Source organism: Dicentrarchus labrax, unplaced genomic scaffold, assembly GCF_905237075.1.
Source record: "Dicentrarchus labrax unplaced genomic scaffold, dlabrax2021, whole genome shotgun sequence".
Lineage (NCBI taxonomy): Eukaryota > Metazoa > Chordata > Actinopteri > Moronidae > Dicentrarchus > Dicentrarchus labrax.
Window position 1 is genome coordinate 563,250 of NW_026136701.1, and position 22,748 is coordinate 585,997.

At 39.8% G+C, this 22,748-nt stretch overlaps 2 protein-coding genes across 3 annotated transcripts in view; both read left to right on the forward strand.

Moving 5' to 3' along the window:
* Positions 1 to 17,380, forward strand: part of LOC127369764 (choline transporter-like protein 5-A) — a 70,053-nt gene extending 52,673 nt beyond the window's left edge. For both annotated transcript variants that reach the window (XM_051411500.1, XM_051411507.1), the window contains 8 exons: positions 3,523 to 3,791; positions 5,930 to 6,024; positions 6,480 to 6,583; positions 6,686 to 6,759; positions 6,886 to 6,956; positions 7,107 to 7,195; positions 13,760 to 13,844; positions 15,154 to 17,380. In XM_051411500.1, the coding sequence (XP_051267460.1) occupies positions 3,523 to 3,791; positions 5,930 to 6,024; positions 6,480 to 6,583; positions 6,686 to 6,759; positions 6,886 to 6,956; positions 7,107 to 7,195; positions 13,760 to 13,844; positions 15,154 to 15,251 (885 nt within the window). In that variant the 3' untranslated portion in view covers positions 15,252 to 17,380. The remainder of the gene's footprint in view (positions 1 to 3,522; positions 3,792 to 5,929; positions 6,025 to 6,479; positions 6,584 to 6,685; positions 6,760 to 6,885; positions 6,957 to 7,106; positions 7,196 to 13,759; positions 13,845 to 15,153) is intronic.
* Positions 17,381 to 18,945: 1,565 nt separating this feature from the next.
* LOC127369657 (potassium voltage-gated channel subfamily H member 6-like) overlaps positions 18,946 to 22,748 on the forward strand; it is a 61,361-nt gene continuing 57,558 nt past the window's right edge. The window contains exons 1-2 of the mRNA XM_051411227.1: positions 18,946 to 19,342; positions 19,894 to 20,124. Coding sequence (XP_051267187.1) covers positions 19,267 to 19,342; positions 19,894 to 20,124 — 307 coding nt within the window. The 5' untranslated portion in view covers positions 18,946 to 19,266. The remainder of the gene's footprint in view (positions 19,343 to 19,893; positions 20,125 to 22,748) is intronic.

A 22,748-nucleotide genomic window follows, 5' to 3' on the forward strand; every position in this document is an offset into this window, starting at 1 on the left:
CCACAACCTTTCCCCTCCTTATCTGTCCGAACTACTCCACATCACCACCCCTTCCCGTTCCCTCAGATCTGCCTCCTCTGTCCACCTCTCTGTCCCTCCCACCCGCCTCGTCACCATGGGGAGCAGGGCTTTCAGCCGCTCTGCACCCCAACTCTGGAACTCACTCCCACTGGACCTCAGGAACCTGGACTCTCTCACACTCTTCAAATCAAGACTAAAAACTCACCTATTCAGAACTGCAAACCCCACTTAACTATCTACATTGTCTTTTCTTATCTGTTTCTTATTTCTTACTGTTTTCATTTTTTATGTGTTGTACTGTGTCCTTGAGTGCCCAGAGAGGCGCCTTTAAATAAAATGTATTATTATTATTATTATTATTATTATTATTATTATTATTATTAAGTATATATGATTGTTAAAAAAAAGAAGAAAATACATGATACAGAGAACAGATGCAGTATTCACAGGAAATAATCTCCTCAAATTTCATCCAAATCGCTTGTTTTACGCAAATGACTGCAGTTATTGGTCACTGTACAGTTTATCAGTACTTATATGAAATATTCTTAAAATATGTGTTTACTAAGCCAGATTTCAGATCACAGAGCTGCTGTTAAGAAATCCCTGCTGTCACAGTTTAACCAGCACTCCACTGTATTTTCCCCACCACCCCCTCCTGCAAATCTCTGCATCATTCTAACATTTTTGCAAAACTTTCCAATAAAAAACGCTTCTTGTTTAAAGCATACTGACACCATCTACACTTCACTGACACACTGGGGTCGTCCACTAACCGGAAGGTTGTTGGTTCCATCCCTGGCTCCTCCTGCCATGCGTCGAAACATCCTTGAGCAAGATACTGAACTTTATATTGCTCCCGATGCTGTATATCGGTGTGTAACTGGGTAGGAATGTGTTAGTTTCTGTTTGATGGGCTTTGCCATCACTAAGTGAATGTGTGTGAAAGGGCGAATATGGTATGTAGTGTAAAAGCGCTTTGAGTGGTCGGAAGACTACAAAGGTGCTATACAAGTACAGGTCCATTTACCATTTCCATTACACACATTAGGATGGTTGTCAAATTCATTTGTTTCTTATTATTGTCAAAAAATAGGAAGAAACAAATTCTTATGTGAGCATATCATCTCTTCATCCATTAGTTGATTTAACAAAAAAAATCTGCCATCTCTTGACTGTCTCACTGTAGTAATAAAATGCTCAGAAAACAATAAAAATAAATTAAAGCTGCAAGCAGCATTGGACGGGACCTCGCACTCCACGCATCTCGGGGCGTGCTGCGGCCGCGTCACGTGCCGTCGTAACACGTGCGGACCACGACATGAAAATCTCACGTAAATCAGCTAAAAATCACCACGCAGCGGTTGCTTCCTGTTGCCAGTAGGTGGCACTATCACTCACTATCGTCTGAATATTGTCATGTAGACGTGTTCAGGGCGGGACTCTTATCAAACATGTGAAGTTTCGTTGCAGTCGGATCATGTACGCAGAAGTTATGACGAATCCCTCTTTCATGGCGAAGGTTTGAAATTGGATGCCACGGGACGCCACGTCACGGGCACAATGTTGGACGAAAAAAACTGACTGCACTGACCAATTTTGAAGTACATCCAATAGAACCTGTAGGAGGAGTTAGTTAAAATAGAAGCCCTGAAATGCCAAAAGTGACATTCGTTCAAAATGGCCAACTTCGACGGCACGCCACGGACACCTCCTTCAACGTACAGTCATAAATAGCACAACTTGTAATCAGCAACATTATTCAAGAGTACTGTCAAGTTTTGAAGCAGATCTGATAAATTCCCTAGGAGTTTGTTTGTTCAGACCACAGACTTCAAAATGGCCAACTTTGACGGCACGCCACAGACACACCCTTCAACGTACAGTCAAAAAATGAACAGCGTTCATTTAGCAGCATTTTTTGACTGCACTGATCAATTTTGAAGCAGATCCCAGAAATTCCCGAGGACAAGTTCGTTCAAATGCAAGGCGAAAATTCACCAAAATTGACCACGGACTTAAAAATGGCCAACTTTGACGGCACGCCACGGACATGCCCTTCAACGTACAGTTACAAATTGAACAGCGTTCATTCAGCACCATGTTTTGATTGTACTGACCAATTTTGAAGCAGATCCGATAAATTCCCTAGGAGGAGTTCGTTCAATACAAGCCCAAAAAGTCAAAATGACCACAAAATTATGAAAATTAAAAATTGAAATTGCAGACTTCCTGTGGGTTTTGGGGCATGGGTCCAAGAGGCTTTTCTGCTTCTTTTATCATGATACACATGCGTAGCAATTTTCGTACATGTGGGCCTTACGTGTCTTGGGGGCTGATTCTGGGGGGCGTGGCTTAGACGTTTGGCGGCGCCCGTGCACGGGGACAATGTCATCATCGGTATTTTAGCTACGTTTGAATTTTGTGCAAATTTTCATGCCATTTTGAGCATGTTGCAGGGGCCAATTATGCGGTCGAAGTCCCAGAGGTATAATAATAATTCCTAAAGGAACAATAGGGTCCTTGCACTTGTTAGTGCTCGGCCCCTAATAAATGTTTTCTTACTTAACAGTACTCTGTTTAAGTACTACTTTACTACTACTACTTAAAGTCATCTTATATCATGTAGTTTTCAAGTTTTTGTTTTCACTTTAACTTTTTTCACAGAAAGAATTTGTAATAAAATAAAAGGACAAACCAAACATAGGGATGTTCATGTTTTAATGTGTACAAACTGAGAACGATCTGATAAGTATGACTTAAACCAGCTTAGTGCGGTTCCTTTAATGCCGATTTGATGCTCAAGTCTCTGTAAAAGAATATTATGGTCAATCGTGTCAAATGCAGCACTAAGATCTAATAATGCAAGTACAGAAAGTCCATTGTTGGAAGCAATCAAAAGGTCATTATTAACTTTAACCAGAGCTGTCTCTGTGCTGTGATGAACTCTAAATCCTGACTGAAAATCCTCAAATAAACTATTGTTATGTAGAAAGTCACACAACTCTTTGGCGACTACTTTCTCCAGAATCTTAGAGAGGAAGGGGAGGTTAGAAATCGGTCTATAGTTGGCTAAAACCCCTGGGTCAAGAGTGGGCTTTTTAAGAAGGGCAGCTACTTTAAAGGACTGTGGTACATATCCTGACAATAAAGAAAGATTAATCATATCCAGTAAAGAAGTGCCAATTAAGGGTAAGACTTCTTTAAGCAGCCTAGTAAGGATGGGGTCTATGAGACAAGTTGATGGCTTCGATGTAGAAATGACTGAAGTTAACTGATGAAGATTGATAGCAGAAAAAGTCTAAATATATATCTGATTTTACATTTATTAGTAACAATTTTATTATAAAAGAAGCTCATAAAGTTGTTGCTACTTAAGGTTATGAGGATACGTGGCTCAATAGAGTTGTAACTCTCTGTCAGTCTGGCTACCTAGTTGTTTGCTGCTATATATAAGACATAGTAAATAACTCTCCTCTGTTCTCTCCCTCCCTCTGTCAGATCTTCAACAAAACCAACATTTCCAAGGCCACATTGTGTCTGGGTTCTCAGTGTCTTTTTGCTTTCTATGGTGGGGAGACATCCTACCACCAGTACCTCTTCCTGCTGCAGCTGTCCAACCTACTGGTCTTCCTCTGGCTGGTTAACTTCAGCTTGGCCCTGGAGCAGTGCACCCTGGCTGGGACATTTGCTAGCTACTACTGGGCCAGGAGGAAGCCTCAGGATATCCCACCATGCCCACTCTTTTCATCATTCAGCAGGGCTCTCAGGTCAGGACACACTCACAAGTCTGGGATGCATAACTTTTTCAAACTGTATGCAAGCATGTCAAATTTGTCCTGTTTTTTCCCATCCATATTGGTGATACATAACAGACAGTCTTGTGTGTAATGGTGTGTTCACAGAGAAAGAGTAGCAAATGGACCTTTTTCAAAACAGCTATTTTGACATATAATAGTAGAGTAAACACAGGTGTTACCAGGGATAATAATTAAGACTCTGTTCCAGTAGCAGAGTCTTCCCAGTGAGCCAACATGCACAATAGCCTTACCCTGACTCTGTTTGACCTGAATGGAACCTTACTTATTACCCCTTGTGTTAACCCTTCTATTTCATGTAAAAATGGGTGCTTTTGCTTTGCGGTACACGCTTGAGTTTCATGTGGGATTATTTGTTCTCACTTGCACAACAAAGACAAGCCCTTTAATCTGGTTTACTACGGCTGTATGAACCCAAATTATATATATATATATATGATGCAGGACTGTGGTACATAGCCTGAAAATAAATAAAGATTGATATCTAATAAAAAAGTGCCAACTAAGGGTAAGACTTTAAGCAGCCTAGTTGGGAAGGGGTCTTTTAAGAAGAAATTATTGGAGTTAATTGATGAAGATTGATTTGAGAAATGCAGTTTATATCTGGTTTTACTTTTAATAGTAATGATTTTATCATTAAAGAAACTAATGAAATTGTTGCTACTGAGAGCTATAGGAATACATAGCTCAGCTAGCTGTGACTCTGCACTGTCAGCCTGGCTACAGTGCTGAAAAGAAACCTAGGGTTGTTCTTATTTTCTCCTATTAATGGTGAATAATAGGCTGCTCTGGTATTACGCAGGGCCTTTCTATATATTTTAAGACTATCTTGTCAGATTGAGCGTGATGCTACCAGTTTGCTGATTATACCACAGTGCTAGCCTCCTATGTTTTAATATTTTCTTTTGTATAGGGGCAACGGAGTCTAGTGTTGTTCGCAGTGAGCCCACAGCACTATTGACAAAAAGATCAATTTGGGAGGGACTAAGGTTATTATAGTAGTCCTTATATTATTATTGAAGTAAATACAAATGGAAATCTCCTCATTAAATCTAGCTACAGCACTGTCAGATAGACATCTGCTGTAAAAGTTTTGCCTAATGGCTTATAATCTAGTAATAGGATTTCTAAAGTTATTAAATAATGGTCAGATAAAAAAAGATGATTTGGGAAGACTATTAAATGTTAAATATCAATGCCATATGATAGAACAAGGTCAAGAGTGTGATTAAAACAAGGAGTGGGTTTATTTACACTCTGACTCTGAAAAGCCATTTGAGATTATTAATGAGATAAATGCAATACTAAGGCTGTCATTGTCAACATCCACATGGATATTAAAATCACCTCCAATAATTACTTTATCTGGTTTTAGGACTAAACTTGATAAAAACTCTGAGAATTCAGATATAAAATCTGACTACGGGCCAGGAGTGCGGTACACTATAACAAATAGAACTGGCTGCAGTGTTTTCCAGGTCGGGTGAGAAAGACTAAGAACAAGGCTTTCAAATGAATTATAATTAAATTTAGGTTTGGGATTAATTAAAAGGCTTGAATTATATATGGCTGCCACTTCACTTCCTCAGCCGGTGCCTCGAAGGTGAGTATTAATATGACGGGGGGATTCATTTAGGCTAACATACTCCTCGTGGGACAGCCAGGTCTCAGTAAAACAAAGTAAATCAATGTCATAATCTGATATTAATTAATTCACTAGAACTGCTTTAGAGGACAGACCTGATATTTAACAGTCCACATTTCATTCTGTTATTTTGTGCTAATGTAGAATTTGTTTTAATTTTTATTAGGTTTTTATGTTTAACTACTCTTGATTTTACTTTATCTTTAAATAGTTGGAGCAGCAGCTCTCTCTCCAGTCCTCCCAATGCAAGCCCAGCAATACACACAAATTATTTGCTCAGAAAGTAATATTTTCAACTCTAAAGAATAAGAATTTCACATATTGCGTTGCCCATTTGGTGTCTTTGCATTGACTTTGTATGAAATCTGATCACACAAAAAATTTGCTTCACTTTCTGCATGAACACTATAACAATATATTGAGCTCTTCCTCTGCCCTTATTCAGGTATCACACAGGATCTTTGGCATTTGGAGCTCTAATTCTTTCAGTTGTCCAACTGATCCGGATCATATTGGAATACCTGGAGCAGAAACTAAAAGGTTTACACACACACACACACACACACACACACACACCACACTGTCCTGTTACATCTGCTCCTCTGTCCCTTTCACCAGCCATGCTGACTTCTCCCAGGCCATGAACTATCCTCCAACTCCCCAGACCTGCCATCTTTCAGCTGTCCACCAGATGTCTTGGTCCTTTACCTCCTTTCTCCATCAGCTGATTATCCACACACCTGTTCCCACTCCTTGCCAAATTGTAAAGTTTAGCTTTCATGCTTCATGCCTTCGCATTCTAGCCTTAGTTATCTGTCTGTATGTTGTTAACTGGATTCCATTTCAGTCACCATTTTCCGCATACCTCTGTTTGCATGTTGTGGACTTGTTAGTCTGTACTGTATTTCTGTCTAAATCTTTGATCTGATCCTGTCTGCCTGCTGCTGTATTTGCTATTAACCCTATACTGATCTTGTACATGTTTATCCATGTAGGTATTGACAACAGCCTGTCCAGGTTCATAATGCACTGTCTGAAATGCTGCTTCTGGTGTTTGGAGAAATTAATACGCTACATGAACCATAATGCTTATGTCATGGTGAGTAGGTTAAAGTGGAGTTTTTTAGCATGAGCAGTATGAATACTAGATGTCAATAACCAAGTGCTGTTGTGATAGCTGTTCTTGTCACTTCTCCACCAGGTGGCGATCTATGGTAAGAATTTGTGTACCTCAGCCAGAGAAGCCTTCTTCCTTCTGATGAGGAATGTGGTCAGGTAAGGAGATTTCAGATCGTCCACTAATTCTCCCTGGGCCTTTTTTGTTAGCGTGTGGATACATGTTTCAGATCATTTGAGTCTTTATGGGAGAGGTAAGGCTGAATTCTCTGACTCTGCCTACAGGGTTGCAGTTCTGGACAGAGTGACAGACTTTCTGTTGTTTCTGGGCAAAGTCCTGATAGCAGGAGGAGTTGGTAAGGGACAATGAAAGTCTTGCCATTTCTTACATTGGTCAAGCCACTCTCATCTTTATTACCACTTCCAATGCTTGTGTCTTACCCCCAACAAGCAAACACAGACTGCAAGACAGTGTGTCACTGAGTGTGTCTGCGTTTGTGTTTCAGGTGTGATTGCATTCTTCTTCTTCACTAGGAAAATCCCTGTTATCCAGGAGGAAGTGCCTAACCTCAACTACTACTGGGTCCCCCTATTGGTTAGAGTCACAAACACACATGCCCTCACTTTCCTGCTCTGTACAGATCCTCTGTCAACTTTCTCCTTTCCTGTACGCCACTTTTTTTTCTCAAGATGGCAAAGTCATAACCTGCCCTACTCTGGCCTTGATTGGCTTGTACTCGTCTTCATTGGTTTGGTTGGTTAGGTTTATGCATGAGGAGAGTGAGTGGTTAGGGTAAGAATTTCAGGGTGAGCTATACAATTTCACATATCATAATCACATATATATATAAATACAAAATCGAAATACATTCTTTGGATCTACATCACTACATCTACAGCTAGTTGATAACTTGCAAAACGCTAGCTAACTACCAAGCTAATTTAGCCTATATCAATCGTTAGTTAGCTAGCGTTTTACTAACATTAACTATATGTTGCTTTTATCTTTAAACCATCTTTAAAATGTAGTTGTCTTTTCAACATCGAAAGCTTGGCACATAGCATATAAGTACAGGAAAGGAGGAAGTTCTCACTGAGGCTTGCTCAAGTGTTATTGGAGCACAGAGTGAAATGGCTACGTAGGAAGGGTCAATTGTCCAGATTGTTCAATTACAGCACCTTCAGGATCCGATCGTACAAACATGGATCTAAAACTTGATTACTAGGTACAACTTGTGTCCTTCCTGGCCAGTGATCCACAGGAATATATAACGTGAATGCGCTGTGATTTGAACACTTTTCTTGCTAACATTCAATTAGCAAATCCCTTTAACTACTAATATCAATGATCATGCTATGGCTTCAGTTGATTTAAAGGTGTTAAAGTACTGACAGCCGGAGGGTCAGGTTTCCTGCACCGGCCACGCTGCCAAACTACGGGCTCTTCTTTTCTCCTTCCAGTAGTGTGACCTACTCATAGAAAAAATATATCTAAGAACTAGTGCTGTCAAACAATTAAAATATTTAATTGGGATTAATCGCATTAATGTCATAGTTAACTTGCAATTAATCGCAATTAATCGCACATTTTTATCTATTCTAAATGTTCCTTGATTTCTTTTTGTCCCATTATTTTTTCTCATTTTAATGCTCTTAACATGGAAAAGTGGATCGGCTTGCTTTGTGCAAATGTTGTCTTTATTGAAAACAACATTGGCATATACTGTAGTGTTCAATTTCACACTAACATTCTCACTTGGAGCAAATAATCTCTCACACAATGTAACACTGTCCATCAATAAAAGGGTGAAAAAAATACTTTGTCACACAAACAGCCCCTTCAACAGCCCTTTCTAAGGGATCAAAACTGTGCGATACAAAATAAAATTACAAAGTGCACATGTAAGGTAAACTAGGACTCAGCCTATAGTGCAGTTAAACCATGGCTTAATACTTTTCTCAAGTTCGCTTTGAACATAGCAGTCAGGCTACTGCTCTTTATTCACCAGAGGCTCAACCCAGCCTCTTATTTCAGAAAGAATGAACAGTAATGGTTACCAATAAAAGGTAAGCCTACTACTTCTTTGCTGTAAGCCAGTTACTCAAACAGACAAGCCTGTTGACATTTTCAGACAACAACGAATCGATCCATTTCAGCGTCTCGCGCTCGCCATCCACTCAAAGCGTAACGTCTACTACTCTTAAACAAGTGTGTGTTGTTTTGTTTCCGGTCTAGCTAGATCCGGTGTGGTGTTGTAGTTTTTCTGTCGTTACTAATTGTTGCAACAGCATGTGAAAAAAATTACAAAGTGTGCTAGGCGTTAATCTCGCGATAAAAAATTTACGCCGTTAAAATGGGTTTGCGTTAACGCCGTTAATAACACGTTAAACTGACAGCACAACTAAGAACATGTTTTGATTATCATGGGATGGCACACAAAGACTGTTAATGTTAAGTACAATACCGGTGGATGTCGTGGGTCCAGCAGATGAGGAGGAGGAGCTGGACAATGGCGCAGCTGTCTGTCTGCGGGCTGTATAGATACAGGATAAAGTTTAGAGATGTGTTGTTTACTCATCATCATCCCTAATGTCACCAGCATCTTAGGACATTGCTTGTTTTTACAGATTATATAAAGCATTTACATTGGGAGGGAGAGGAAGTGGCTGCTCTCTGTCTCTTCTGGCCAGAGCTTGGGCCTCCCGCCTTGCAGCACGGTCCTCCACCTTCTCGATGGAGTCTCTTGACATCTCTTGAGCCGTCAGTAACCTGGCCTTGGTGGTGTTCCTCCTGACCTTGCTGGTGTTGCGGGCGTAGTTGACCTCGGCCAGGAGGTGGGCCAGGTCTGCTATAATCCTGCCTGATGTTACCAGAGGATGGGTTAGGTAGGGACTTGGGACAGGGGGTGGATAAGTTATGGCATGTGGGGAGTCATGGGACAGGGGATGTTGAGATGGGTGGGTAACATGGTGGCACGATGACTTTTCTTTTAGCCGAGTCCAGCTGAAACCCTGTCTCGTCGCAGTTGTAAATTTGACGGGGTTTCTCCCTCAACCCGTGCTCCTCCAGGGTGGCAGTCAGCAGATCATATTAGTGTTCTATCGGCCCCCTCTTGGCACAGGATGCCCTCCCACGGTCAATGATGTCTGGGACAGTGAGGCGATGTTGATGCCTCCTGCGGAAGTTTAACCACCACGTCTAGCCAAGCACGGTCTTCGAGGCATCTGGGTGGCGCTGATTGTATCTGCCTCTCTTTAGTCTCTCTCGTCTTGTCTCATCTCTCCTCCCCCCCCCCCCTCTTCTTTCTTTTCTTTCTAGTCTTTCCTTCTCTGTTCTCAGACAGAAAAATAAGAGCAAAATTGAGTTTCAACAACACTATTTTTATACATAACCTAACCAATTATATTGGAGGTGTATCTACACTACAGGCCAAAAGTTTGGAAGCAAGATCAAACTTGTACAAAAAAAGATCATAGTTTAATTTGTATACAACAAAATAAACATGATAATTATATAAAGAGTCACTTATCAGAATACATTTTTACTATAATTATCAGGTATTTGGGTTTTTCTTGCTTAGACTTTGCTTTCTTCAAAGTAACCTCTGGCTTTAACAACAGCATGGCAAATACGAGGCATTCGTTCCACACGTTTTTTAAGGTATGTGCCAGGAATTGCATTCCAAGCTTTCTTAAGTTCATCAATGAGAGACTGCTGATTCGTGGGATGCACTTTTGTGACTGATCCATCCAATTCTTCCCACACAAGCTCAATTGGAGAGAGTTCTGGAAACTGAGGGGGCCAAACCATCTTTCGAAGAACACTTTCCTCTTCTTTTTTGTCTAGGTAACCCTGACAGAGCTTGGAAGAATGCTTAGAGTCATTATTTTGCTGCAAAGCAAACTTCGACCCACAAGTCTTAGTCCAGATGGAACTGCATGATGCTGGAGGATGGTGTGGTACTGTTCCTTCTTCATGATACCCTTTACTTCAAACAAATCTCCGACTCTATCACCCATAAAACATCCGGGCACTACCATCTCCATGCTTTATTGTCGGTGTAAGACGTTCACCAGTTTGTCTGCGGACATAGACTCTGCGATTTCAACCAAATAGTTTGCTTTCGTCGGTCCAGAGAACTTATTAGTCATCATAGATCCAATTTTTGTGTGCTTTTGCCCACTCATACTGTATCTCTTTTTCTAGTTGTTTGGACGAAGTAGTGGTTGTTTTGCAGATATACAACCCTTCAGACCATCCTTTCTTAAACGTCTTTTCACAGTTGTCAGAGATATGAGTTTTGACCTTGTCATGTTGATTTCCTCCCTTATTTGTGGTGCTGTTTTTCGACAATTTCTCTTACTTGTGACAATTATATGTTTATCCTCTAGCTTTTGTAGTAACCCTCTTTCTTCCAGACCTTTTTCTATCATCATAACTTCCAGTTTCTTCTAGTCTCTTCAGGGTGTAGTGAACTCCTTTGTTGGACACAATTAGCCGTTTTGCAATTTCTCTTTCAGTGAATCCTTCTTTCCTCAATGTACAAATCTGTACTCTTGTTTCTTTACTCAGCTGTTTCTTGTTAGCCATTTCTGTATTAGTTTGTCAGAGATATGAACACAGTTGAGATTTATTGGGATTTTTGTATGCAAACTCTCAAAAGCCAAAGAGCTAAAGTGAATAATGCAAACTGTGATTTGTTTTTTACTTTTGCACTGAAGTTGTGACTCTTGCAAATCTTCTCAACCCTAAAACTAAGCCCTTCTTTTTTTTTTGGTAACGTTTATTCAGCAATGGTCTGGTAACATCAATGTATACCTAAACGTAAATTGAGGAAATGGTGCATATCAATGAAAGCAAAGTCTGATCATGCAGTAAACACATCCCAAAATCCAAATAATTTATAATAATAATAATAATAATAATATTTTTTTAAGAAAGGCATTGTGAACAGAAACTTGAAGTTGCTTCCAAATGTTTGGCCTGTATTGGCCTTGCTTCCAAACTTTTGGCCTGTAGTCCATATAACCAATATTTGCCATCATAAGAGCCTCTACTAGCATTCTACTAGCACTAACTCATCTCTCACACCCCTCCCTCCTTCCCTCTCTCTCACTCACATACACACCCATAATATATCAATTATTACATCATGATAAAAAATATACTTGATTTAGATTAGTTTATAAACTACTTCTGAATAGCTAATTCGAACATATTTTCGCATTAAATCTTCATGTGTACCATGATAGTTCACAGATTTAAAAAAAATAACGCTGCATTTGCTCTGTGCCTTTGTTCGCCTTTCAGTTCAATTTTCAATTCAATTTTATTTGTATAGCGCCAATTCATAACAGAAGTTATCTCAGGACACTTTTCAAATAGAGTAGGTCTAGACCGAACTCTTTAAAACATTATTTACAGAGACCCAACAGTACCACCATGAGCAAGCACTAGGCGACAAGGGCAAGGAAAAACTGCCTGTTAAAAGGCAGAAACCTAGGACAGATCCTTCGGCTCTAGGTGGGTGGTCGTCTGCCTCGACCAGTTGGGGTGGGTGAGAGAGAGAGAGAGAGAGAGAGAGAGGTGCACAGCAACAACAGTATTGGCAATGGCAATCTAGCAGGACCATGGCAGGAGGCTCCACCAGGATCGATAAGAACCTGCAAGACGAGAAAGCACAAGAACTCCGGGGAAGAAGTGAAGTTAGTAACATGCATTAATGGAACATGAATGAGTGCAGAAAGAGAGAGGAAGAGAGGAGCTCAGTGCACCATGGGAAATCCCCTGATAGTCTAGGCCTATAGCAGCATAACTAAGGGATGGTTCAGGACTCACCTGATCCAGCCCTCAATATAAGCTTTATCAAAGAGGAATGTCTTAAGCCTACTCTTAAATGTGGTGAGGGTGTCTGCCTCCTGAACCACAACTGGAAGCTGGTTCCACAGGAGAGGAGCTTGGTAACTGAAGGCTCTGGCTCCTGTTCTACCTTTAGAGACTATAGGAACCACAAGTAGCCCAGCATTCAGAGAACGTAGTGTTCTAGAGGGGTAATAGGGTACTATGAGCTCTTTAAGATATGAAGGGGCCTGACCATGAAGAGCTTTATAGGTAAGGAGGAGGATTTTAAATTCTATTCTACATTTTACAGGGAGCCAGTGCAGAGAAGCTAGTACAGGAGAGATGTGATCTCTTTTTCTAGTTCCTGTCAGTACTCGTGCTGCAGCGTTCTGAATTAATTGGAGCGTTTTAATGGACTTATTGGGGCAAACTGATAATAAAGAGTTGCAGTAATCCAGCCTTGAAGTAACAAATGCATGGATTAGTTTTTCTGCATCTGTCTGTGATATTATGTGTCTAATTTTTGTAATATTACGTAAATGAAAGAAGGCAGTCCTAGAGGTCTGCTTCATGTGGGAGTTAAAAGACAAATCCTGATCAAAGATAACTCCAAGATTCCTGACAGTGGTGCTAGAGGCCTAGGTAATGCCATCTAGAGTAACAATATCTATATCTTTAGACAGCGTCTGTAACTTTTTTCCCAGACATCAATTTTTTTTGCCTCCGCCCACCTCGACCACAGATTGTATCATACAATACATTTTCATTAGCTAGACAAATCAGTGTAAACCTAGCTACAATATGTACCCACATGAGTGCTTATTTTAAGCTGTTCAGTGAAAATAGAGACAGACTTTAAAAGTGGGCTGTATCGTCGCAATCTAAGCTAATCTTGCGGCTTTCCCTCTTAAAGTAACTTTCATATAATAATCATACATGTAAATGTTGATGTATGTGTATGAAAATCCACATCTAGATTCTGCAAAATGTAGAAATTACTTGGACTTACATTAAGTGGCGATCGTCGCCCACGAAAAGACCGGAAAGTGCGCCAAGCTGGAAGTGTTCGACTCGAACCCATATTAGCTAACACTGTTCGAATCATAGCGCATTTAGGTTAAATAACCAAGAAGCAATGCACTGGACATGAAAATACAAATTATACATATATAAAATGTATACAGTACAGCAAAGTTTGTTAACCCAAACTACATAACCAATAACACTCAAAATGGCTATGTCTTAGGTTTCTTGTTGTCTGTGATCAGATCTGCAGTACTGCTGGAGTTAATCTAACCTCTGTGTGTCCCATATCAGACGGTGGTGATAGGTTCTTACCTGATTGCTCATGGTTTCTTCAGCGTCTATGCCACATGTGTTGACACACTCTTCCTCTGCTTCTGTAAGTACAGTGATTGTAATGAAAACAGACTGGTTTAAACTGGGCCATCAATGAAAAAGGAAAAGGTCTTGATTAGTGTTTACTTAAGTAAAAATGTCAATTAACATACAGCATTGGGAGCAAGTAATCTGTGGAGAACTTCCAGCCTTTTTAGAATATGCACAGCATCTCACAGCCATGACTTTCATGATCAGAACAAATACTTGCTGCTAGAATCAGCACCACTTACAGTGACTGAGGTGTCTCCATCTAGTATAAATTATTCTTCAGTATCACAAGTAATTCAGTGATTGTTAACATAATAAAATAATTAATCCCTGGATCACTGACACGCCCCTCTATCCATTCATATCCTTACTCCGTGGCCCTGTGTTAAAAAAAAAGGTGGCAAAAAAATACAATTTCAAAATGTGAAATAGTTTTTCATGAAAACATATATACTATCACTGATGTGCATTTCTAATTAGCTTAAATTAATTTATTCTGAAAATAGCAATGGATTTAAATTGGTCAACTCAAGATACTGTTAGAGCTCTGGATAAATGAATCCATCCAATAGTATGTATTAAAGGTCCAGTGTGTAACATTTAGGGGTATTGGCAGAAATGGAATATAAATCATGTATGTTTTAATTAGTGTATAATCACCTGAAAATAAGAATCATTGTCTTTTTGTTACCTTAGACGGGTTAACTTCCACCACCATGTTTCTACAGTAGCCCAGAATGGACAAACTAAGCACTGGCACTAGACAGTGGCTGTTTGTGTTTTTCGCACTTTTCACAGCCACCATAGTTTTTCCTACACTCATGGAAAAGGAGGGTGAAGTGAGGGAGTTGTGATCTACAAGCACTACTTGATGCCACTAAATCCTACACACTGGACCTTTTTCATTTTTAATTTGATTTTCTAAATATATTTTCTTCTTATGGTCTTATTATTTGGTTGGATGTTTCAACAAGGTCAAGGCTGGGTTTCTGCACATCTCAAATTTTACTGAATGCTGTAGTCTTTAACCTTTAATGTTCGTCTCCTTTGCATGTGGCTGTTAACCTCTATCTAATTAAGCTCTTTTTGTCTCTCCTTCATTTAAAATCCCCGTTTTCCTGCTGTTCTTCTTCCCATCCATATCTCAATTTGTCCTTTGTTCTCAAACTTGACTGCATCCTTGACCCCATTCATCCAATATTTCATATTATCATTAATCACTCCATCCATTTACTATAATCCATCTATCCATCATCCGTCCATACCTGCTTTCTCTCCCATGCTTCCCCTTCATCCATCCATCCATTCTTCCGTCCTACTAGGTGATGACTTGGAAAGGAATGATGGTAGTTCGGAAAAACCTTTCCTGATGTCCCCAGAGTTGCACAGAATTCTGGGAAAATCCAGTCAGGCGCGTTGATATCCTGTCCTATTCACTGCATCAGCAGTCAGTCTGGTCTGTTCTTATCAGAAGACCTGGACATTTCTTGGATTTCAGGTGATGTCTGTCCAGGACGCTGAACAAATATGAGACTACAGAAGGAAGACAGTTTTGGGTTTGGGTTTTGAGACCCCATATACTGGTGTCATGTCAGCACTTGTAAGTTTTTTTGTTGCAAGGCTCAACTTCAGAATGGATGTCTACTTCACAGGAGGATTATTTCTTATGAATTCTAAACTAACCTTTGACACTGTGCCAGTGTTGGTCTGACAGCATCCTTGAAGTAAAATTTAAACCATCAAATGAATGAGAAGAAAATTGTTTTGTATTAAGATTCAGGTTATGTGCTTTAAAAAAAAAATCTACGTTTGAACTTTTAATTCTACCTTTTTGTGTGTTGTGTGTTTTGGGAGAATGTTCAAAGTGCATGAAAATCATTTAAGGTGTAAGTGATTCATGTGAAGTACCCCTGCAATAGATTGACATTAGACAACAGACCCCCAATTTGAGAGAGTTTTGTCTTGAGGGTCCTAGGATTTGTATTTATTTTTTAGGTTTGAAAGATTACAAATCAAGGGTGTTTAGACTTTGTAGTCAATCAGTGATCAAACTAAGATTACTATAAATGAAAATCAATCAAAAAGGCCAACTGTATTTCTTTCCTTGTTATTACAACTTCTAAAAATGTGATGTGGTTAACATTTCTATTTCTCGACAATGCACTGTTGAAAACCACTGGCCTAAATAGACAAATACTAATGGATTACTCTGAGACCAAAATCCAGGACACCAAAACTTTTGTTACAGTATACTGTTACTGACAATGAAGTGTGAAATTAATCCTCAGAGTAAAGGGGCTATCTCGAGAATATTTGCCATCCTTTAGCCATTATCTGCCCTTCACTTGATATATGTAAGTTTCATTGGGAAAATTATTTAGAAGTTGAACTCTAAGAGGATGTTTGGAAGTCTGTTCTAGATAGATAGAGTCCTCACAGTTTAAAGTGGTACATCGCCTTGAAAGGCTTTCTAAGATGTATCCTGATTGAATTGTAACAGATGTAAATCACACATAGGCCCTCTTATTCATACTTTCTGGACGGTCCCTTTATTGGACCTCCGTCTTTGAGATTTTTACTGAGGTATTTGGAATACGATTTGAACCCTCCCCTCTACCAGCAATTTTGGGTGTGTCCATACCATACCTTTATCCAAACATGTAAATGACCTTTTCTTGGCCTGTTTTTACCTACGAGCCAACAAAAGAAGAAAACAGTCGTTTATGCTTTTAGTTAGTTTATGCTGTTCACAAGGTTCATTATTAGAAGGTAGGTCAGCTCAGTTTGTGAATTATTAAGGTTAAAATACCCTCTGCTCCACACCATTTTTATCTTCTATGGATGGCCTGAATCCCCACATTTCTTTAACTGTCCTTCGCTCTTTGGGGAAGTAAAGAAAATTGTAAACAGTTTTTTCTTATTGTTCAATGTGCATAATGCGGCGCCGAAACTTTTAGGAATGGTCGTTTCATTCTGAAGACAAGAAAGTGACAAATGGCTGTTCTCATCTATTGTAGCACCCCGACTCTGTTTGACCTGAATGGAATGGAAACTTAATAGTATCATAGTATCACCTGTGTTTATTATTATTATTATTATTATTATTATTATTATACTATTTCATGCCAAGATGAGGGCTGTGAAAAAAAAGTCTATTCTGTTGAAATGGAAGCAAAAATCACCCATATCACATATCCAGTGGATTAGAGATAATATACAGTTTCTCCACCTATATAAAATGTAGTATACTCTCAGTGGCTCAACTGACAGCCATTTTTAACTCAGACCAAATCTGTGCTCCCTTATAGCATGAGTGTCTAGATTTAGTACTGTTGGGACTGTACAAGCCTGGACGCATCATTTGTATGGATGTTTTATTATAAATTTAAAAAATAATAAAAAATAATATATTTTTTAAATTATGAGCAGATTAAGATTTGTAATACTCTGAAAATATATGTTTTTTCCTCTCTGCATTCTGAAATGGTACTGTTGATGCAATGTTTTTGTGCACAATTTTGTATAAAATCTATAAATAAAGTTTTCAAAAAAGGCAGCAAAGTGTGTATCTAGAGGTTCAACAGCCACTCACACTTAAGGCTTTGGTATTGTAATTTCTGGCCTGTGTTTCCAACCCATAGTCAAACTGTTATTTTAACATTCACTTTTGTATGTAACAAAAGTTCTCATGACGGAGAAGACCCAAGAAGGTCTAAAAAACTACTATTAACCTGATTTTGTGGTGGGCCTGATCACTGATAACAATGAAAAGATCTATCTGAAGGAAGCACCTGCTGGTGTCAGGACAATGTCAGCAAGGAGCGGATAGTGGCCTGCAGGGGAGGAACTACCCCCCTCTTAAGATCAATGGGGAAAGGGAACATCAATGCCTGGTACAGAAAACAGCACCGCAGAGTCGTAGCCAGGCAAGGGAGAGTCGTAGCCAGGCGAGGAGTCGAAGAGTCATCAGGTGAGTGTGCACACATGATGGTGTGTGTGGCAATGTCTCTGAACCACGCAAACTCAGAGGAGAGGAGATGGTCGAACTCACGCTGTGTAGTCGTTGTTGGGAAACACCAAACAGCCCAGGAGAGAGGCAGACAGAAACCAGGAACGGAGAACCCAAGCTTGTGGTCGGGGAAAGAAGGCTGAGGCGATATCCGGGGCAGAGATGAGGCAGGATGGTCAGAAGCAGGCAGGTAAGAAAACCGGGAGCTCTGTCCGAACAACGCTTGAAGGTCTTGCATGAGTACAAAGAACTATCTGGCTACGAGTGAATGGTGAGGGGCAGTATAAGAGCCGGGCTGGGTGGTGATCAGGAGCAGCTGTGTGCACAGGTGAGCAGCACTAAGAGGCTCAGGAAAGGGCTCTACCCTCAGGCGTCAAGATTTTGGAGAGTGTTTCCTTGTCTTCTTAGACAGCATAGGCCAGGTCAGGAGCTGCGGTGATCTTCCACTGGACAAAACATGGTAAAGTGTCACTGCATCACGACTTTCTGCATGCTGGTGCCCATTTTATTTACTGCTTAAGGGGTGTGCTGTTATGGCCAGGTCTCCCACAGGAAAAGAGTTTTCATATCAAGGGACTTCCTGGTTATCTATTACTAAAACTCAAAATCAACCTCTTCAGGCTGACTTTTAATTAAAAAAATATTTTTAGACAATATTTTCTTTATTTTATTCACTTATTTTTATTGTATTTCATTGTAAAATTTTCTTCTTAATCCCTCTGATTTAGATTCTAATATAGCTTTTATTCAACACTATTTATTCTGTTAAATCTATTTTGTCATTTTTGTCATGTTTTTTAATAATATTTTATTTAGTTTTTATTTCTCTCTATTATTCTCCACATGGTTTTATCGGCTTGTCGGTCAGCTGTGAAGCACTTTGAACAGCACAAACCTGTATGAAATGTGCTATACAAAAAATTTAATTGATTACGTAAAACCCAGCAACTATAGTACACATTCTGCTATATAAATGACACCACCGGGATAAAAGAAATTCCTGCTGCAATTTAAATTTTTCTACCCACTGCCTTTCACCGAATTTTCAACCACATGGCAACTGATTTTATGTTATCATATTATACAGGATTACATTATGATATGGTGGTAATTGCAGTATCAGAAGCAGCAATAGTAGTAGCTTTAATGGCTGCTGCTAACAGTTTTATATATAAATCATGTATATAACCTACCTGTTGCCCGGACCAATCGGAGTCGAGGATTCAGATTAACGGCCGACCAGGATGGAGAGAGCACGGGAGGAGGAGAGAATGAGAAAGAGGGTAAGGGAGGACGTGGCGGACTGTGACCAGAGGCTTCGAACCCAGAAAGACAAAGTGTGTGATCGAGCAGCGTCAGACAGATCTGGACAGTTCGGGTTTCTGCCAATCACAGCCGAAGGAGGCTCCAGCACTGGGTCCGAACCATGCCGGTGAGACGGGGCCATGTGGCGCCCCAAAACACTTTCCTGGATACCATCATCCGCAAATTCGAGGGACAGAGTAAGTACAGTGTTAACTGTATAATTTCACTACTGGAATGACAGCAGGGGGGATTTCAAAACGACATAAACTCTCCTTTTTGTTTTAGATTTAAAAACAATATATAAGTGGATTATATTGGTCAGTATCTCTTGTTCATTCGATTTTTCTTGCAGAAAAGGGTATTCAAAAATACAAGTTGAAAAAAGAAAGAGAGAGAGAAAAAATTAGAGATATTCAATGGTGTTACCAACTAGCCATGAAAACTTCTCCTTGTGTGCCTAAGAAGGATTTAGAATGTGGAACTGGCAATGCTCAGGCGCTGTGTCTGTGTAGCCGTTTTATATTCTGAGACTATTTGGGGGTGCCATTTTTTAAGGTCCAACAATGTCATTTTTAAGTTTCAGTCAGTGTGTGTGTGTGTGTGTGTGTGTGTGTGTGTGCTGTGAGTTTAAACTTTGAGGACATTTGGGGATTTCATTCAACACCTTGGGAAATTGTTACATTAATTGTTTATTTAAGTTTTTTTTCTTCCTAATCCCTCTTCTCATTTCTTTTCTCTTCCTCCAAAGATCGAAAGTTTATCATTGCCAACGCACAGGTGGAGAATTGCGCTATCATCTTCTGTAATGATGCCTTCTGTGGGATGTGTGGTTACACCCGTGCGGAGATCATGCAGAAGCCCTGTACCTGTAGCTTCCTGTATGGACCACACACCAAGAGACCAGCAGTGGCCCAGATGGCTAAAGCTCTGCTGGGAGCAGAGGAGAGGAAGGTGGAGATTTCTCTCTACACTAAAGATGGTATGGAACTCTGTATTGAATTTATAATCATCATAAGTGTCAGTTATGGCAGGATTTTACTTACCAACTTGATCTATGAAGTCTAGCGATGTAACAGCTTCAGGAAAATAAGTAGATCAACCAAGTATTGTACATAATGTGGTTAAGTGGAATTTGTTTATTTCTTGTGTGATAATGTTCTTTATCCTGCTCTATTTTGTGGATGTGCCTCCTTAAAAAGTAATACACATGAGGACGAAATTATTAGCCCCCCTTTGAAAATTTCATTTTTTTTAAAATATTTACCAAGTGCTATTAAACAGAGCAAAGCATTTTTAACATAGCTAGCACACAGAAACGAAATTATTTCACAAAAACCAAAAACTACCAGGGTCAAAATTATTAGCCCCCCTGATGCTAATAGTCAATTGTGTAACCTTTTTGCTGGATAACAGCCTGCAGTCGTTTGTTGTAGTTTTCAACAAGTCTCTGACACATTATCCTGAGGAATCCCAGCCCATTCTTCTTTGGCATATCTCTCAAGCTCCTCCAGATTTGATGGCCTTTTGGCATGGACCTTGGTCTTCAGTTCACCCCACAGATTTTCAATTAGGTTCAAGTCAGGGCTTTGTGCAGGCCAGTCAATAACGTTCACTTCGGTCTTCTGGACATGCTTCCAGTATGCATAATCTTTCTCCAGGTTGTCTTTAGCATACTTCAGTCTGGCTTGAAGGTGTCTCTTCTGCAGAAGTGGAGTTTTTCTTGGTCTGCAACCTTGCAGTCCATTCCTGTGCAGAGCTCTAGTGATTGTCTTCTTTGAGACTACAATTCCCTACTTGGCTAAGTCATTCATTAGTGTCTTGGCAGTTGTTCTGGGGTCTTTAGACACATCTCTCACTAGTTTTCTTTCCAGGGTCTTTGAAATCTTTCACTTCCTACCTCTGCCAGGCTTGTTCTGTACTGTGTGGCTCTCTTTGAATTTCTTGATGATACTTCTCACTCCAGTTCTTGACACTTGGAAACGCTGTGATAACTTTGTATATCCTTCTCCTGCTTTGTGAGCATCAACAATTCTTTTTCTCTGGTCTATACTGATTTCTGTTGTGACAGCTCAAACCCTTACTGAAGTTTTTATACTGTGTGTAAATTGGGAGATAACCCTCAGTTTTGAATTTATTTTACAAGCTTTGAGCATTACAAAGTTAAAGCACAGCATTGCACAACAGTGCTATGGCTCAATAAAAAGGTCAGTTCTTAAGGGGGCTGATAATTTTTACCCTGGTAGTTTTTGGTTTTTGTGAAACAATTTTGTTTCTGTGTGCAAAGTAAAATAATGTAAGCATCCAAAATAAAACTAGGATGTTTGAAAAAGCTATGTTAAAAATTATTTGCTCTGTTTAATAGCACTTGGGAAATACTTAAAAAAAAAAAGAAATTTTCATAGGGGGCTAATAATTTCGTCTTCATTTGTATTAGCCTTTATTGATCCCCGTAGAGATTTTTTTTTCTGTGCCTTTAATTGGCTGTGGCTCAGGAGGTAGAAGCTTGGCTCCTCCCGCTGCATGCTGAAGTGTCCTTGAGCAAGATACTGAGCCCCACATTGTTCCCGATAGATGAGAGCAGGCATATGTCACTCCTAAAAGCTTCATATTTTACTCATTAAACAATAAAGGAAACCCAGTATCCAGTTTTCTTTACTTTCCCAAAAGCACAAAGGACAGTAAAAGAGATCTGTGGCTTCAGGCCATCCGCAGAGATGATAAATAGTAAACTGTGGGACATGGCAGTTTTTGTAATTGTCAATATTTGTAAATCTGTGGTAAACACTTCACAGGTAAGCTAATGATGAGTTTTGTTCGACAGTCTGTCCACTCAAAAGAAAAAAAAACGCTGGGAGCAGAGGATATTTTAACCTTACTATTTGACATAAATTGAGCTGACCTACCTTCGAACAATGATCCTCATAAACACCTACCACTTTACTAAAGTAATGTAGGAAGTGGAGCTAAAACGGACCTGTTTTCTACTTCTCTCGTCTGGTATATAGGTATATAGGTAGGTCTGGTAATAGTCACACAGTAGTATTAGTTTACAGTAACGTCATATTAGACAGACGACCAAAACAGAAATATTTGTTCTTAGTGAGGAAAGATGTCAGTAATATGAGATTCAGTTAGGTAGTTGTGTATCTTAGATTATTCCACTTTGATGGAGGCGGACTGAAAGGACACTCATCAACTCCTATTTCTTTATTATTATTTTTTATATAACGACAAAGATCGTTGATCACCAGTGACATAACAACAACAAAGAGCTCATAGTACCCTATTACCCCTCTAGAACACTACGTTCTCTGAATGCTGGGCTACTTGTGGTTCCTATAGTCTCTAAAAGTAGAACAGGAGCCAGAGCCTTCAGTTACCAAGCTCCTCTTCTGTGGAACCAGCTTCCAGTTGTGGTTCGGGAGGCAGACACCCTCTCCACATTCAAGAGTAGACTTAAGACATTCCTCTTTGATAAAGCTTATAGTTAGGGCTGGATCAGGTGAGTCCTGAACCATCCCTTAGTTATGCTGCTATAGGCCTAGACTATCAGGGGACTTCCCAGGGTGCATTGAGCTCCTCCCTTCCTCTCTTTCTGCACTC